The sequence below is a fragment of the Marmota marmota genome, unplaced genomic scaffold, assembly GCF_001458135.2.
Source record: "Marmota marmota marmota unplaced genomic scaffold, marMar, whole genome shotgun sequence".
Taxonomy (NCBI): Eukaryota; Metazoa; Chordata; class Mammalia; order Rodentia; family Sciuridae; genus Marmota; species Marmota marmota.
In genome coordinates, this window is record NW_026000037.1 from 60909040 (window position 1) to 60928154 (window position 19115).

Genomic DNA, 19115 nt, shown 5'->3' on the forward strand with positions numbered 1-19115 from the left:
CCCCCCCCCCCCCCTCTTTTTTCTAGATTTTCATCTGTATTCTGCCCTTCTTTCTAATCATAAGTCCATATTTGGTTTCATTTTATTTTCAAGGCATAACGTTATCGGCTTGCCACCCCTTCTTACCCTTTGTTAATTTTTTATAAAACTAAATTAAGTCAGTGGGTTTTTTTAAAAAAATTTTTTAGTTGTAGACAGACACATACCTTTATTTTATTTATTTGTTTTTATGTGGTGCTGAGGATTGAACCCAGTGCCTCACACATGCAAGGCAAATGCTCTACCAACTGAGCTACAGCCCCAAGTCAGTGTTTTAAAAAGCATATGGTGACATCTGGCTGGGGCAGAGAGGGTAGGTATATGAATTTAATATATACTTTTCAATAAAAGCATTTTAGTAACCAATAAATACATTTGGGTGGAATTTATGATAGGTAAGTCTAATCATAATTTAATGGTCACATGTTTTTGCACAATTTTGAGAAAGACATGCATTTATTCCTATATAGAAGCCCACATTCTGTAGATATCACATCATCCTTTCCATTTGTAAAGTAAATGAGTAAATACAGATAATTGCATTAATTATTTATGTAACCTTCAGTGGTCATTGGTGTTGCTCCTTCTAGCTTATGTTTCCAATACCACTGTACTTAATTATATTTCTCAATTAATCTTCAAAATTTGAATTTGTTGGTAAAATGTCAGAATCAACTACTTAAATGTTAATGTGTATCACCAACTGTGTATATATTATATATCTATCATCTAATGGGATATTTATATTTTTGTCTTAGCAATATTCAAATCATATGTATATTTTATTGAAATAACTTATAAATAAATGTAAAAAGTGGAGTAAGGAGGGAAACAGATAATGTTTTTTCCTTCTATTGATATATTCTGGCAAATTCTAAAACTGGTATGTTTTGAAATCTGTGTGTTCTGGCAAACTCTGAATAAAAAAGGTTAGATAATCATTTGGAACCTGGTGCTCTTTTCTACTCAAAATGGATGTTCTAGTTTCTGATATCCACTGAATTTAAGGAATGAAAAGATGATACTTACTAAAATAAGCAATATCTTAATCACTGGTTACACTTATTGAATTTATTATTTGGTACCTTATAATTTAAGGAAAAAATGCATTTTTCACTCTTCTGTGGTGGGCAGGGCAAAGCCTCCCTTTGAATAGCTATCAGAGTAAATGATGTCAGTACTTGCCTTAAGATCATGATGGAATTATCTTCAGAGATAAATCTGTATTTGGGTGTATTTTATATGTATATAAACATTTCTAAGACATATTACTTCCATTGGAAGGATAAAAATAAATTCCAAATTTAGCTGCATGGAGTAAAATAATTCCCCTTTTCTATACTTCACATAAGCAATATAAAATTTCATCAACCCATCTAATTATACTAGTTGAGCTACATTAACTATGGTGTGTACTTTTAGTTTGGAAACAAACTCATAATAGAAAACAAAAATAAGTATAATGGAACTGAGGGCTGGCTAAACAAGAGAGTTCCCACAACCTAGAGAGGAAAGGTTCTTTTTACCTGATTCATAATCCATTCTCTTCTGGGACTATCAATATAAAGAAGTGTGGAGTGAAAAAAGGCAGGGAGAGTACCAGCTGTTAGTCTTTTGAAAATGACCTGCTCCTAAATAATGAAAAACCAGACAGAAATTCCCCTTTTCCTTCTATAGCAGAGACTGCTACCAGTCCTTACCACCCATTCTGTTCTTCTTCCTTGATTGTCAGGTGTGAATATGGCTCCCTAGACTGAAACTTCCATTTCTCAGAGTCCCTTGCCTTGCTGGTAGGAGTTCAAAAGAGAATAAGTGAGAAGGGTGTGGATCTTCAACCCTTTGAATGTGCATATAAAGTCTGGTGCTCTGCAGGTACCATGAGATAAACTAGGAAACCACATGCAGGAAAGCAACAAAACAGAACTAGTCTGGGTCTCTCACCTTGTGGAAAGCCACACCAATAGGGAAGTAACCCCCACCCCCTTTGTTTTTTTTTGGTATGGGGAGGCACGTGGGGATCTAACCCAGGGCCTCACTCATGCTAGGCAAATGTATATCAATGAGCTATATCTCCAGGTCTCATTTCTTGAACACAGGAAAAAATAAATAAATCTATTTTTTGCAAGGAACTGTTTCAGCTTATCTGACTTCTTGCAGTCAAACCTAATGCCACTTTTCTTCCATTAATGCAAATACAGTATACTTCTGTTACTCTGAGATTTTCTTCGGTGAGATCAAGTCTGAGCACAAAAATTTTTAAAAAGTGATGCTATGACAACATTCTACCCAAAAGTTGCCACCAGTTAATCTTGTCTAAGTGTATTACAATAATACGAAACATATGACCTAATAAAAATGTGTAAATAGTAATTCCCTAAAATATTGCCCTTATCTGATATTACTACCCAATATGCTTTATTTGCATATTATAATGATATAGGAAAAATCAACACACAAACACACACACACACACACACACACACACACACATATATATATATATATATATATATATTTTTTTTTTTCCCCCCCACTGGGGAAGGGTTTGCTTAGAAAATTCCCAGAAAATCTCTGGGGAATCATGCTGCTTTACAACTTCTTGGGCTACCAGTGGGGCAGGCTCCTTTGCTTCCTAGACCTCCCTACCTTGCCCCTTCCTCATTTTCTTTTAAATGTGCATTTAAGCTACTAAGATTTTTTTTTTTTTTAAGTGAAAAAGTACTACAGGAGATCTGGTAGCAGAAAGTTTTGGTTACTGAAAAGGCAAGGCACACAGGAGAAAATAACACGATGTAATGAGTCACGGTGTAAATAAGCTTTTAAAAATCACTGATTAAAAATAATAATTATACTTGAAAAACAAAAGTCAAGTGAAAATAAAAACATTAAAATCCTATATTAACATCCTTGGTTCCTTTGTCCATGAGCCAGTATATATGTCAACTTCAGAATGGGTAAAGAGGTCAAAGATTTACCAAATATAGTAGCAGTAACACAGGCAGGTATCTACACCAGAGTCCAAAAAGCCATGGCCTGAAGCCCATATCTAGGCCACTGTCTACTTTTGTATGACTGACAAGCTAAAAATGGATTTTTAAATTTTTAAATAGTTATATTCTAAGAAGCTATGTAAATATCCACATAACGAAAGATTCTCAATTGGCCTGCAAAACCTAAAATATTTACTAGTGGATCTGTTACCAAAAAGTGTGCCAAGCCCTGTTCTACATGACTAAACATGTCTGTCTGTATGAGGCAGGGTTTTTCTATGTTGCCCAGCTAGTCTCAAAACCTGGGGCTCAAGTAATCCTCCTGCCTCTGCCTTATGAGTAGCTGGGGCTACAGAGACACACAACCTCACCTCGCTGGTCACATCTTTTTGATGAGGATTAAGGACAGGAAAAACAAATGTAAGTTCAGTTTAAGGAGTTTGTCAAGTGACACAGTACACCTGGTAAGCAGTAAAATGTTAAGAATAATTCCCAATAATTGGAAAAGAAAGTACTACCTAGAATTTGAATGACTGGTTAGTTACTAGTAAATAAATCCACTTAGACACAGTATAAGTAGTATTCTGGAGATGTTAGTGTTAATCTATAGTCAAAAGAAGTTAGGGTAATGCTTATTATATATATGAAGTTGAACAAATGTATCAGTTTTCACTTTTATATGTGTTTTATTTTGTTTTCTTGCAAGACTTTTCATAGCCTATAAAATTATTTTTCAGGACAGAGATACAAAATGTAACATTACCCAGCTTTATTTTAACTTATTTCTGTGACATCTAAAATATCTTGAAGAAAGTAAAACATAAAATACAGTTGGGAAAATATTTAACTCATATGATATCAGAAAAAAATTAGTAGAGAATTAAAAAGTTAAATGTATAAAATATACCATAAACTGGGTGTGGTGGTGTACGCCTGTAACCCCAGCTATATTGGAGGCTGAGGCAGAAGATTTCAAGTTTGATCTGGGCATCTTAGTGAGACCCTGTTTCAAAATTAAAAAAAAAAAAATTAAAAAAGGCCTGGGGATATATCTCAGTGGTAGAGGTCCACTGAGTTCAATCCCTAGCTCTATATAACAAAAACACTACTGCAAAATCCAGAATATCAAATCTTTTGTGGGGATGGTAGTTTCTAGGCTAAAGCTAAAGAAGAACAGAATAAATCATCTGGAAAAAGATTCACTGAAAACATAACCATGGAAAATTAAAACATTTTTAGGACTAGGGGAATTACTTAGTGGTAGAGGGCTTGCCTAGCATATGAGAAGCCCTGGGGTTCTATCCCTTGCTAGCAAAACAGAAAAAAAAAAAAAAAGCCACAAACCAACAAAAATCAAGGAAACATTAACAGTAAATATTATAAATGGTCACACAGATAATATACACAAAATTCATAGGGCAACAGACATGAACAGGTTACAGGGAGAAAATGTAACAAGTAGTTTTCTTGTATGTGTTCACTACTGATCCCCTTTAGCTGTTTTTTCCTACTGAAACCAAAGAGAAATTCAAACTTGGGTCATGTCAGAACCCAGCTCTTAGAATAAAGAGCAAATATCTTACCAAGGATCCTAGGAAGCAAATGCTATAGCCTCTTTCCCTCACTCTCCAGCTCACTCTGCCCTAGCCACACCATTCTTTTAATTCAGAGTCACACATGTTTCTTGATGAGCAAGTGTTTTGTCTGGTAAAGTAGCATTCTTGGGCTAAAGTCCAAGATGAAAGAAGACAAAAATAAGGATGTAAATCTGTGAATGTCAAAGTAAGTTACAGAAGATTTATGGAAGGTAAATCTCAAAAAGTTTGTTTTTGATTAAACTGGCTATAATTAGCACAGTAAACATTATTTGAACTCTAATGTACTGATATGAAGCAAAGTCTGAAACATTGATCTGCTCTTATCCATCAAGATAATTTGTTTTTTGTATTTTTAGGTTTTATTACTAGGGGAAACTAAGTCTTAAAGGAATTAGGGTTTGTACCTGCTTTAAATTCTTAAATGATTACTTTGTAACTGGTTAAACAAACAACTGTTATTTAGGTTATAACAATATTGTTGACATCTAAAATATATGTGATTAGGTATATGTAGGCATCTGAGAACTATCTGTCTAAGCCTTGTCTAAGTGTTATAAAATGAAAGTTTATGTAAGTTTACTGACAAAATAACCAATAAGTGTTCTCTTTTATACATTGTATCTGACACAGAAGGACCACACTGTTATTTGAAGACCTGTCTTATATCTGTTTGCTTTGACTAAGTCTATTTCTGGTCATTAATACTGTTTCCTAAATGTACAAGAGATTCAAGGCTATCTTTGATTTTTGTTAACCCATGCAGACCTGTGATTATTGTTACTATTTCACTATATTTCACTATACATATGCAAAAATTCTAAAATCCTAAAAACAAAACAAAAAACTTAAATTCAAAACACTTCTTGTCCCAAGCATTTCAGCTAAGGGATACTCAACCTGAATCAACATTTTTAAGTTTATGGGCACTGATAATCTGCTATTCTATTTTCAGGTAAATTTGCTATCCTTTTTTATCAGTATCAATTTTCTGATACTGCAGGACTACTAAATTCTACTGTCATTTGTGTTATCACCTATTCTCATATCCAGAAAATTTCCCATAAAGTGATTCATAGTCTTACCTAAAAGAAACAGAAAAACATTTTTGAAAAATTATTTTACAGAACATTATTTGCTACTTATTCCAAATAGTACAGGAAAATCTGCAGGAAATGAAATGAAACCATGGTAACCAACTAAACCTATCATGAGCTATTGGATCAAAAGAACACAGTACATCACACGTCAACGCCTACTAACAGCACAATCCTTCTCCAGTTCCTTTTGATCCTTTTCTTAAATATGAAAAAAGATTTCAACCAATTTTCAATATTATAAAAATGTTCAATCCCCTTTACCAGTATCTACTATGATTCTCTGGCTTTACCTAGTAACTCTTTAGCCCAGTTCACTGTAAATCCAAACAAATATTTTGAGATTCAATTAGGAATTATTGGTTTTCTTCAAACATTAGTAAAATTTTATTTTTTTTACTTGAATGCATTTTTTTCATTTTCTAATATGGTAGCAATAGTTTCTTCATACTAAATTTTCAAAATGGTAAAGATTCAATTTTGTTCTCACAGGAATATATTAGAATTTTATCAGCATTCTGAACTCAAAGCTGTAATAAATTAAAATCACAACTGCATTTACAAAATACAGGAGTCTTATTTTACCACCTTGTTGTCCATTCTATCACCAAGCTTCAACCCTCATCATAGACACTGAAAGTAAACTCAAAAAAATCTAACTCAACATTTTCTTAAACTACCAATTATCAGCAAAATAAACAAATAAGATAATGATTACTTTTGTCAAGCATTAGCTGTTTGTTATACAACTATGCATCCAAGCGGATAACAGAGCAAACCTCTGCAAGACTACAGATCATCTTTGCTGCTATTGTTAACTACCCCTTAAAAAAGATCATTTAAAATATACATACATGCCACAAAAACAGATGCATACATTATGCATGATCAATTTCTGGAAAGATAGGCAATTAATTGTGAGTGGCATTATCTCTACGAAATGGAAATAGAAGCATATGATGGGGAAGTACACAATCACCACATAATACTTTCCTCTTATTTGAAAAATTTTTAATACATCTATCTGTTGCTTTCATAATCATAATAAAGACATAATGAATGACATGATGCACTTATGTTGCTATTTTAATAGAGAATTACTGCTGTTTTGGTTAGTTACTATTTTATTTTTTGATACTGGGAATTAAACCCAGGGACTCATGCACACTACACACGCCCTCTACCACTAAGCTACATACTCAGTCCCTACTCTGTTAAGTGTGATTGCAGAGTGATCTTATAATGGAATTTTAGTTTAAATTATTAAATTTCAAATACATTTAATTTGAGTTGTCTCTTTTGGTAGACAATAGGAAATTAGCCCTTGAAAATTAGTTGGAAAAATTCTCATCTTTAAAAATTCTGAATGAAGGTTTCACTGTTTTATAAAAATGGTAATGTGTTGCTAAATTTAAAATCTAAATTTTAAAAATGTCATTGATTTAAAAGCTGATAGTTTACTCCTGTGTCATACCTCTTATCAACTTATAAAAAGAAATACATGTTTTATTTTTAGATGTTGTTTTTAATAAGTTATATTTCTTCTTGGAATTTTGTTCTTGAGAAAGTTAAGCTTTGGTTTTCTCATCTGCAAAATGCAGAAAATACTAGTATCTACTGCTTGGGCTTATTCTGCAGATAAAACTCAGTTTCCCAACCTGCTATCATGAACAGGATACAGGTGATAAGCTATCCCACTTATCCAATATTTGAAGAGGCTAAGAAGAATCTGAAATGACCCAAGTCCTTAGGCTAGGCCTGGCCATGATCAGCCAAATGTGCATTTACCTCCAGGCACCACCAAACAGCATCTTTTTCTATAGGTACTACAATAAGAAAAAGGCTGGGAAATACTATTCACATAAAGTATCTACTATAATGCCTAGAACAGTAATAATAAATGCTGGCTATTGTTATATTTATACAACTGTCAATTCCATTAATAAAATGTCTGGATGTGTCAAGTCATTTTTAAAAAATAAGAATGTGTTATCAACACATTCTGGAGTTGTATCTGGTTACTGAGAAACAGATCTTAAAAAGAGAATCCAGTACATCCCCTAGTACACTTCAAAGCAGACACACAAGTCAGATTCTATTCTCCTTTACAAAATGGCTAAGAGCATCAGAGAGTGATCATCCTCTTAAGAGTTCCTATTGGGTAGCTCCAAAATAATACTTGAAACAACTACATCTAAAATCTAATGGTCAATGGAATTTGTCTTGATACCTTAAAAATACAAAATTGTTTTTCTGTTTCTACCTTCTGCTTTAAATCTATTGCTATGTATGCATACTTTTTGAGAGAGAACTGAAGTTTGAATAGACAAGAGACTAGTGAATAAAAACTAGGCTGAGGATAAAAATTTGAGAAATGAAATGTCATTTAAGAGTTAAGCACAAATCAAAACCATAAGGAGCTATCACTTCACACTAGGATGTCTATATTCGAAAGGACATAACAACAAATGTTGACAGGATATGGAAAAACTGGAACCTTCTTTCACCTCTGTAGGACTCTAATGGTATAACCACTTTGGAAAACAATTTGGTAGTTTCTCAAAAGCTTACTTTTTGTTTGGTATCAGGGATTCAACCCCAGGCCTCATCCATGCTAAGCTACAACCCAGCCCCAAAAGATAATTTAAAAATTACTTAAAAGTGTGACCTAATAATTTCACTTCTAGTTACCCAAGAAAAATAAAAACATATGTTTACACAAAAACTTGAACACACCATTATTCATAATAGCCAAAAAGTGCAAACAATTCAAATTTCCATCTACCAATGAATGGAGAAAATGTGGTATAGTCATATACTAGAATATTTTTCCTAATATTATTAGCTAAAGGAACAAAGCACTGATAAGTGTTACAGCATGGAGAAGCCTTGAAAACATGCCAATGGAAAGACCTCAGTTTAAGAGGTCACATGTTATATGATTTCATTATATGAAATGTCCAGGATGTATAAATCTATAGAGATGGAAGTAGATTAGTGGTTGCCTAGGGATAGGAGAGCTGGGGAGAAATGAGAAATAAATGCTAACAGATATAGAGTTTCTTTCTGGGTGATGAAATGTTCTAAAATTATGTTGCATAATTTTGTGAATATACTAAAAGCCATTTAATTGTACATTTTAAATGGCTGAATTAGTATGGTAATTATAACTAAAAAAAACTGTTTAAAAAAAGTATGATATGAGAACATGCAAAAGTCATGCTTGCAAATAGAGGTAGGAAAAAAGTTGTAATTTTGTAATATATAGAAACAGTGCTTGGTTGCCAAAGGTACATGTTTCATAACACTCTTTGGATAGGAGGCAAGTCTTTTTTTGGTCCACCAAAAAATAAAAATAAAAAAATAAATCAGAAAACACGAAGAAAAAAATTGGTGAAGCCACTACCACTTAAAATTTTCTTCTCTATCAACTTAATACTTAGCAAGCAGTCTTTTAGGTTTAATGATCAAAAAGAGGGCTGAGAAAAGTGGGAGGAGGGAAATAGGAGTTTCTGCTTATCTGAATTTACTAAACAGAAGAAATGGTAGATTTTCTTTCTTCTTTTCCTTTCTATTCTCGGTCTTTAATACTAATTTGTTAACTGAAAATGAGAAAATAACTCAAAGACTTTTATAATTTGTCTATTTTAAGTTTTCTCTCCCTATAGACAGACCACAAGGGCAGTCATTATTCAGAAGGATGCTCAGTAAGCATGGAGTCCAGACCAAGGGGAACTGGGTGAAACAAATATTGAATGGAATATTTCTCAAAGTGTGTTCCATTGAGAGACTAGAAAGAGGATCTCATGATCACATGAGTTTACTCCTATTAATAATACTAAAGTGCTGAGAAATACTGCAGAACAGAAACCCAAGTAATTACGAGTAACAGTAGGGAGACCCACATAGCACTTGGTACTCATCTCTATGCTGGAGACAGCACTTACCAGTGTTAGCCAAACTCCCCTGCCACACAGACCCTGGTTCTCAAACACAGGACTATGAATTCTCTTTCTCTGGTCCTATGGCTGACTAATCTTTCTTTTGACCAATTAGTTAAGTAAATTGATACATTCCATTTATAGTCAAGGTTCACTGCTCAAAAATAAATACTGAACATTTTGGTGATCATTATTTTAGATACTGCTATACTTACAATAAAAACAACCAAAGATACATAATTTTACCTAAGAAGTATGATGCTAAACATATTGTTCTACATAATGATTTCTCAGATTAACATAGGATATGATGTTTCAGAATTTATCAAATAAGAAATGACATTTTTTAAAAGAAAATATAATTTGTCCAACCATTATGCTTTTTCAGTTTTTAAATTCTCATTTGTGGGCTGGGGATGTGGCTCAAGCGGTAGCGCGCTTGCCTGGCATGCCTGCGGCCCGGGTTCGATCCTCAGCACCACATACAAACAAAGATGTTGTGTCCGCCAATAACTAAAAAATTAAAAAAAAAAAAAAAAAATTCTCATTTGTGTTCCACTATTTGAAAACATTCCAAATAATTCTCATCTTGATGTTAGTCATAAATTTAACAGAAAAGTTCCAAGTACTTTGGGCTTGAAGCATTCTCAGGAATATACCCAAATCTGTCCTGGAATATCCAGGCACAGGATTTGGGGATTATCAAGACTCTTGCACAGATGTCATTGTGTTCTCCCAATTTAGAGTAGCTAAAATGAGTCAGATTAACAGAAACGTCTTGAGTTGCCAAATTTAGAGCTAACTCTCTTGTCAAAGTGAGCCATTTAAAATCTATAAGCAATCAAGAAACCTTTCTGAAGCTCAGTCTCCATAGCCAAAGGAAAACTGCTTATTAAATTAATTACCTAGGTTTAACTGAAAAACAAACAAACAAAACTCTGGTAAAACTCAGTTACCACCACCCTTTCCACTCATCATTCTTACTGCTCCAAAAATGACCTGAATTGTAAATGTAACCATCACTGCCTTCCATTAAAAGCCTTCAGTGACTCCTATTTCCTACAGATAAAATCTAAACTTTTTTTGTGTGTGTGGTACTGTGGATTGAACCCAGGGGCATTCTACCATTGAGGTACATCCCCACCCTTGTTGTTTTATATTCTGAGAAAGGGTCTTGCTTAAGCTGACCTTGAACTTGTAATACTCCTGCCTCAGCTTCTGGAGTCACTGGGATTTCAGGCATGCGCCACCATATCCATCTGAGCCTAAACTCTTAGGCATGAAATACAAGGTTTTCCAGGCACACTTATTCCTCAAATTTTTTGTTCCCCCAACCCTCTAGCAGCTTGGCACACACCAAACTATCCAGACTGTTCTACACATTAGTGCCAGGCTGTTTCTTTCCAAAATGCTCATTTTTCATATTATCCTTCTACCTAGGAAACTTCTAGTCTCCCTTAAAGAGCCTGGTTAAATGTCTTCTTTCTTGACCGACTTGAATAATACTGTGCAAAATGAAGATAATCAACAAATGGTGCTGTTTTCAATGACTCAGTTATCTGGGGAATTATTTTAATTACCCCAATTTAACAATGACAACGAAGCCCCTGATAACCATGAAAGGCATTGATACATATTAGTGACACCAGGGATAAGTATTTTAAGATATATATCTGTCAAAAGTACTATGGATTTCAATGAGCTAAAATTAACACCAAGTGGGTTTTCCCATATTATCATTAATTATTGAATTATTTTAAAGTCAGTTTGGAAAATAATATTTTAAGTCACGTTTTAAAAATATTATAGGCAAAAGAACATCATCAAAACACAATTTATAAAACTTTGGTGCCTCGTCTCCTTTAAAAGTGTCTTTGGCAGGGCACAGTGTCACACTCTTGCCTTGGCAACTTGGTGAGACTCAATCTGAAAATTTTAAAAATAAAATAAAAAGGCTGGAGATGAAACTCTGTGGTAGAGTGTCCCTAGGTTCAATCACCAGTACCTCAAAAAGAAGACAACAATAAAAATAAACAAACTTTATTTGGAACTCATATGTGATTTTCTTACTATTTACTAAAGCTACAATTAGATACAGTACTTTTAGTAAGAGGTTAACCAGGACTAAAAGATTTGAAGGGTTCATGCTCACTGCCTAACAAGGAAACTATCATGGCTAGAGCCTACTAAGCTGCATTGGCCATGTTTGTCTGTCTAACTGGTATCTAATTTCCTCTGGCTTCCTCTAATCTCTTCCTTTGTTTAAAGCAGGAAAACTGAACTTTGTTTGCTCATTCAGCTTTGCACTCTCAAAGCCTTCTCTTCCAAAAGAGGCTGACCCCATTTCTGAGCTCTGGGAGAAGATGCTAGTTAGATGAGTAATCACTACATGCATTTCTCTGCAGATATTCTAGCTCAGAAGTAGGAAAGGGAAGGATGTATACTTGCATAAGGGAGGGAAAGCTCCTTTGTATTCTCTTGCTAGGGCTGAACAAGGAAGTACATAACTCTGACTTTGGACCCCAAGGAAAACCAGCCTTAAAATGGAGCTGATGTTGTGAGTGGCCATGAATAGAAACAGAAAGATCACAAATCCTTTGTGACATCGCTGGGGTACTGACCATCTATGCTACTATTACATTTCTGAATTTTTCACTATGTGAGCTATTTCCTTAAATAAAGTGTGTTTAAGCCAGTAGAGTCTACTTATTTTGAGTATTGGGTAACACTCGCAGTTGAAAGCATATCAATTGATAGAAAATATAATTTTTTGATTTGTTTGTTTGTGGTACTGGTGATTGAATGTAGGGGTACTCTACCACCAAGGAATAGCCCCATCCCTTTTTATCTTGAGACAGGTTCTCACTAAGTTTTCAGGATGGTCTCAAACTTCAGATCCTCCTGCTGTAGCCTACCAAGCAGCTGGGATTACTGGCCTGTACCATTGTAGCCAGCCGATAATATAATTCTTGAAAGTGGGATAACGGACTTTAAAAATTTTTGTTTTCTTTTTTACTTTTTATTTTTTAGAAAAACTGGATTATGCTCATTTTACAAAGTAGAAATTTAAGTCCAAAAAGGTTAAATATCTATAATAAGGTCAGACAACTAGAAAAATGGATTGTCACACTCTAAAATCTAAACTACAATTTCACTTCCAAAGTCCCAACAGTGAGAGCAGGTAACTACAATTATTCTGTGATATTTTTTTTTTTTTTGAGAGAGAGAGAGAGATAATTTTTTTAATATTTATTTTTTAGTTCTCGGCAGACATAACATCTTTGTTTGTATGTGGTGCTGAGGTTCGAACCTGGGCCGCACGCATGCCAGGCGAGCACGCTACCGCTTGAGCCACATCCCCAGCCCTCTGTGATAATTTTTGAAAAATCTCAATTTCTTGTTCTTTCTGATTTTCTTCTTTTCTTTCAATTTATACATTACATTGAAAGGGGTTCTGTTTAAATAGTATTGTAAATGTTTCTTCTTCTTTCATTTTTCCTAGTTTTTATAAAATACATACTTAAGATTTTCTTTTTCTTCTCAGTAAAAATGAACAAACTTAACTCCTCAAGCAACTATGAAAAAGGGGATATCTTCTATCAAAGGGAAACAATGTTGACAGAGAGCCCAACAATATATCTAAGCAATGTATAACTTTAGTCCTATGCCATATCAAACATGTAACAGTGATTTTTCTATGTATATATTTCCAAGAAAACTCTTGGACAGAGTCCAAGCAAGTGTACCCTGTATTGAATGGATGACTTAGAAGGAACAACAGTAAAAAAATTAATCCTATAGCTATAATTTCACCTATTTACTACTGTAGTTATTTAAGTAGGAAAAGCCAATGTCAACTAACAAAAGTGTTGAGTTAGTAAAGACCTTCTTGCAGTCATAGCAATTAAACTAAAAGCATCAATTTTCAGATAAAAACAGTGAAAAATTATCTCTGAGTAGATCATGAACACACATCTACCCAGAAATTGTTTATATTTTTATCAGGTACAGTGGTAGTAATGATAAAATTGATGCCAAATATTTAAAAGGTCATTTCATGTGATTACTCAATCACCTCTTCACAAATCTTGTCCCCTCCTTATTTCACTATTTTCTAAAAAGCAATGAAAATTCTGGTTCTAAACAATAACACAGTATCTGAAATAAGAACTCAATGTGTGTACAATCAGAGAAATAAAAAGTTGTGCTGCAATTGTGTACAATGAATCAAAATGCATTATGCTGTCATATATACCTAATTAAAATAAATAAATTAACTTAAAAATAAAATTTTTTTTTTTTTTTAAAAAGAACTCAATGGATGGGTTTAAAAGCAGATCAAAAATAGCAGAGGGCTGAAGATTTAATTCAGTGGTAGAAGTGTATGTCAGTATATGTGAGGTCCTGGATTCAAACCTCACCACTAAAAATAAAGGAAAGAAAGAAAACAGAAAATAGAAATACCAGAAGACAGAACATGTGAACTGGAAGAAAAACCAAAAGAAAAATGTTCAAACTGAACTTAACAATCTTTTATTCTAGTGAGAATAAACATATAGCACCTCGTAAAATGTTCTTTAGTTCTAAAGCTATGAAAACCGTAAGGAAGCATGCTTTCAATAAACTTCTTAAATGATACTACTAATAAATGATATTTGTCATGAAATCTCCTTAAGGTAATCCAAATGTTGTAATCAACAGATAGAAAATCCTAAGCCCTCTGAAACCCACAAATCATCACCAAGTACCTGGACTATTATTACCTTTTCTTAGTCTGCATACTTGGAACATGCAGGTATCTAATGACATGCTCCTCTCTACAACAAACTTTCACTGAGCAATTTTTTCCTGAATCAAGGGATCAACGTGAGCATAGGCAGAAAAGCCAGATGAGGCCTGGCCTAAAATTCAGGCCAAAATGAGACGTGGGTGAAGAAGATAATACAAAGAGGAAAGAAAGGTCCTACCCATAGTGGACCTGCCATGACATGTGATGAGAACCGTTTTTTCTGACTGCAGAAAACTGCCACAGTGACAGCACACATACATTACACACTCCTCTACATAATACCTCAATTACACAGAGATCACTAGTGAAGGAGATGCAGGGCAGATGCCAATGACAGAGGGAGGTGGGTTCTTTGAAACCTTGTACCCTACTCACCCCTACAACTTCTCTAATCACTGCATTCCATTTTAGATGTTTTTTTCCCCCACCTTTCTTTTCTGTTGTTGTTTTGGTTTTGGTTTGAGACAGGTCCTGCCATGTTGCTCTAGCTGGCCTTGAACTCTGGGCTCAAATGATCCTCCTGCCTCTGCCTCCCCACTAGTTGGGACTACAGGTACACACTACATCTATTATCTACAAAAGATAGATGACTGTTACTTTTATTTTTATTTTTTTGTAGTTGTAGATGGACAGCATACCTTTATTTTGTTTGTTTATTTTTATGCAGTGCTAAGGATCAAACCCAGTGCCTCACACATGCTAGGCAAGTGCTCTGCCACTGAGCCACAAGTCCAGCCTAAGACAATTATTTATGACAATGTAAAAGATACACTAGAGAGGTCAAAGCTGGCCACATAGAAATTTCTTTGGCAGTTATTGAACTGTCCAGCAAGTAGCTTAGAGTTGGGAAAGAGTAGAAATTTTCAGTAATACTAAAGACTTGGATGAGTGGGACATTGGGTGTGGCTGTGTGAGATGAGCAAAAACAAAAAGTTAACTATTACATAATACAGACACAGTATCTAGTGCTTTCAAGGTCTATGAAAAGGTACAGAATTGAAAAGAAAGGCATGGCTTCAGGACACAAAAGTAAAATACAAATCTAAAGTTAATTTCAAAAGCAACTTATATTTTTAAAAAAACCTTTGTATAATTTAACAGCAATATATATATTTTTTTTTATATGGGATACAGTGTGTGGTATATTATAAGGTTAGGGCTTCTAAATAAATGGCACCAGGGCCTTTAAACCCTGGAAAAAAAGAAAAACAATTTCTTGATTTTTGTCTTGTGGAACAGACTGAATAACAACAGGGTCAAAGCTAAATGGATATTGCAGCACATTTGGAAGGAGAAGTGATGAGTTCAGCTTCAGACATGCTGCTGTTGGGGTGCCTATTGAGAACTCTGAGTTCAGTACATTTCTGGTTTTAGAGCAAATGCATAATGAACACTATTGGCTATAAATTAGACAAACTGTTATCCCCAAATGGATCACTCATAATGTTAAAAAAAAAAAAGAGACTCATCAACTGAAATAGAGTATCACATAAAAATAATACATATACACTTCCCTGCTATGCATCTAGTTTAAAACAAGAGAAGTATCAATAACATTTTAGCACAAAAACAACTCAATGCACACTCACAAATTCTTCCTATCTCCATGGTAACTCCTTTTACAAATATCATCTTACCGTGATTTTCAATAACAAAAGGAAGATTCCTTTTACAAATAATATCTTATAGTGAGTTTCAATTATAACAAAAGGTAATAATTCATATAACCCAACACTATGAATTAACACTCCCATCCATCTAATGTTCACCTGTTCTCTAATTTTTATTCTGTGATTTGTGAGGTCATGTGGACGGGAAGTGATGATAAACTTAAGGTCATGAGTAGAATGAGAGGATAAGAGGGTGAGCAGGAGGAAGATCATGGAAGGTCTAGGAGAAACTTCACTCCAAAATAAATCCTTGGCTTTCAAATATTCGCTAAAGTCAGCCAGTAAAAACTACATGGCAGCTGTTATAGGATGAGACCCAACATGGGCAATGGAAATTACTTGAACTTTCCATGAAGCAAAACTGAGTTCAAATTAAAGTTTTATAACTTGTATATGATCTTGGAGAAAGGTAGGGAAAATAGTAATAATTAGGAAAGGAAGAGAGCATTGTACAGATATCTATCTCCTATTTTACCCATCTCTTTCTTCCTTACTCTGGCCCTCTAGCCTTTACATCAAGACTTATTTACCCCAGATAATCAGATGATCAGACTATTTGGAATGCAGTAATGCAGAAGTCTAGTACAAAATGTTAGGAGTAAGAAATAAAGGAACCAAGAAGACTTGCCTCAAATCAGTCTTCTAGTTCAGTGATAAAATGAATAAGTATTTGAATTGTCAGAACAGATGTTTCCACCTGTATTCACAATCTAATCCTCAAAAAAAAAAATGATTTGAAGGGGAATTTATACTTCATAACTTCCTATAAAAAGCAAAATTTCATAAACTACTGTGACAAGCTCTATTCTGCAAGAACACAACATATTCAAAATTTGGTATAAAATAATGATAAATTATATCATTCTAATTATCAGAAAAATTAACATTAAATCTTGTGGACAGGAATGACATCCCTGCTCACTCATAGGCATAGGTGGTTGGAGGAGGAGTAACATATGTTGGCCTTAAGCAGTAACATTATTTGTTCTTTTTTTCCCCATATTTTTTAATTAGTGCATTATAGTAGTACATAATGGTGGCATTCATTGTTACATATTTGTATACACACATAATATAATAATATAACTTGGCAATATCATTCCCCAGTATTTCCCTGTCCTCTCCCCTCCTCCCTCCCTCTGATATCCTTCTTCTACCCTAATGATTTCCCCTCAATTTCCATGACCTCTCTCTTTCTTTTCCTTTTCCTCTTTAGTCTTCCACATATAAGAGAAAACATACGATCCTTAACTTTTTGAAATTGGTTTATTTTATTTAACGTGATGTTCTCAAGTTTCATCCATTTTCCTGAAAATGACATAATTTCATTCTTTTTTATGGCTAAATAAAACTTTATTGTGTATATATGCCACATATTCTTTTACCTATTTGTCCACTGATGAACACTTACGCTGGTTCAATTGTTTGGCTTGTCTGTGAATTGTGCTGCTGTAAACATGGGTATGCATGTGTCACTACAGTATTCTGACTTTAATTCTTTACAATAAATACCAATTCGTGGTATAACTGAGTCATATGGTGGTTCCATACTTAGTCTTTTGAGGAACCTCCATACTGATTTCCATAGTGGTTGTATTAATTTACAATCCCACCAACAGTGTAAAAGTTCTCCTTTTCTCCACATCCTCTCCAGCATTTAGTATTGTTTGTATTCTTGATGACTGCCACTCTGATTGGAGTGAGATGAAATTTCAGTGTAGTTTTGATTTGCATTTCCCTAATTGCTAAAGAACAAATATCATATTTCTAGGCATAATTCTTTGTGTTTCTGGGCACAACTATAAACTAAAAACAGCCAAAACACTAGGCAAATTTCAGTTGATAGGGAAGGGCGAAGAGCTCCCAATAAAAGCTATTTCAACTCCAACTAAGAGAAATGACATGGCTTTAGCTTTATGAATTACAAAGAACTTTCTTTTAGTCTCTTTCCTTATTCAAGAAATAGATGGAAACTGACACAGCAAGACAAGAGAGAAAGGATAAGATAGAATGGAAGAAAGCAGCTACAACAAAAATGCATCTAAAGTTTTTAAATTCTTAATTACTGAGTACCACCATTCATAAGGAATTTTTTAAAGGGTCTCAAAGCTATTAAAATGCTAATTAGGTCCAAAGAAAACAAGAACTAATTCAATTACATGCTGGATGCTTTTAAATTTTAAAGCCCTCTATTAAGAGGATTTAAATGAAGCACAGTTATAATTGCAGGTCTGTGACTAACCTTAAAGCCAACGTGTAGGTTCCTGGTTGCCGCTGACTCTCCCGAATAAGGTAGCTCCCCTCAGCCACACTCAAGAGCTGGTCAGCTGCTTCTCTGGAGATCATGCCATGAAACCTGAGCACAAAGTCAATTCAGAAATGGCACACTTTCCACATTTTACCTATAAAACACTCCCCCTTCCATTTCTCTAGACAAACTACTGTCACATAATTGAAGGAAAGCGCTTGTGCTTGTGTTTCCCTGGGCCTGGCCTCTGGCCACTTCTCTTGTGTGATAAGAACTGCATCAAAGTAGCTATGGAACTTACCAACCACAAAATCAAAATTCACATCCATCTAAGAATGATCAACCACCTCTCTCAGAGGACAGTCCTTACTTATGTAGCCATTTGACCATATGGACTTCCTAAAAAAATAGACGGAAATGTATTCCATTTCCTTTCTTTTCACTGATGCAGTTGCTCTAAAATTTTGGCTTAGAGTCTATGCTGGCAATTTTCCAGGACTCTGGGTTGTCCTTAATTGGCATGATTGCCCAATAATGTGCATAATTGGCATTATTGAATACTCAGACCACAAGCAAACAACTACAGTACTTGCTTTCACTTCCTGTCAAAATCTTATTTCTGATTAACAAAGAAAAAAAAGAGAATAATAAACATAAATAACACAACCTTTATATATATATAGCAAATTCATCTATAATAATCTGACGTAAAAAGATTAAACAAGAAAAATGTCAGTGAGGACAAT

General features: G+C 34.2%; 1 protein-coding gene across 1 annotated transcript in view; it reads right to left on the reverse strand.

Moving 5' to 3' along the window:
* Chn1 (chimerin 1) overlaps positions 1 to 18774 on the reverse strand; it is a 113204-nt gene extending 94430 nt beyond the window's left edge. The window contains exons 1-2 of the mRNA XM_048812528.1: positions 18740 to 18774; positions 18364 to 18477 (exon numbers count right to left, since the gene is read on the reverse strand). Coding sequence (XP_048668485.1) covers positions 18364 to 18477; positions 18740 to 18759 — 134 coding nt within the window. The 5' untranslated portion in view covers positions 18760 to 18774. The remainder of the gene's footprint in view (positions 1 to 18363; positions 18478 to 18739) is intronic.
* Positions 18775 to 19115: the final 341 nt, after the last annotated feature.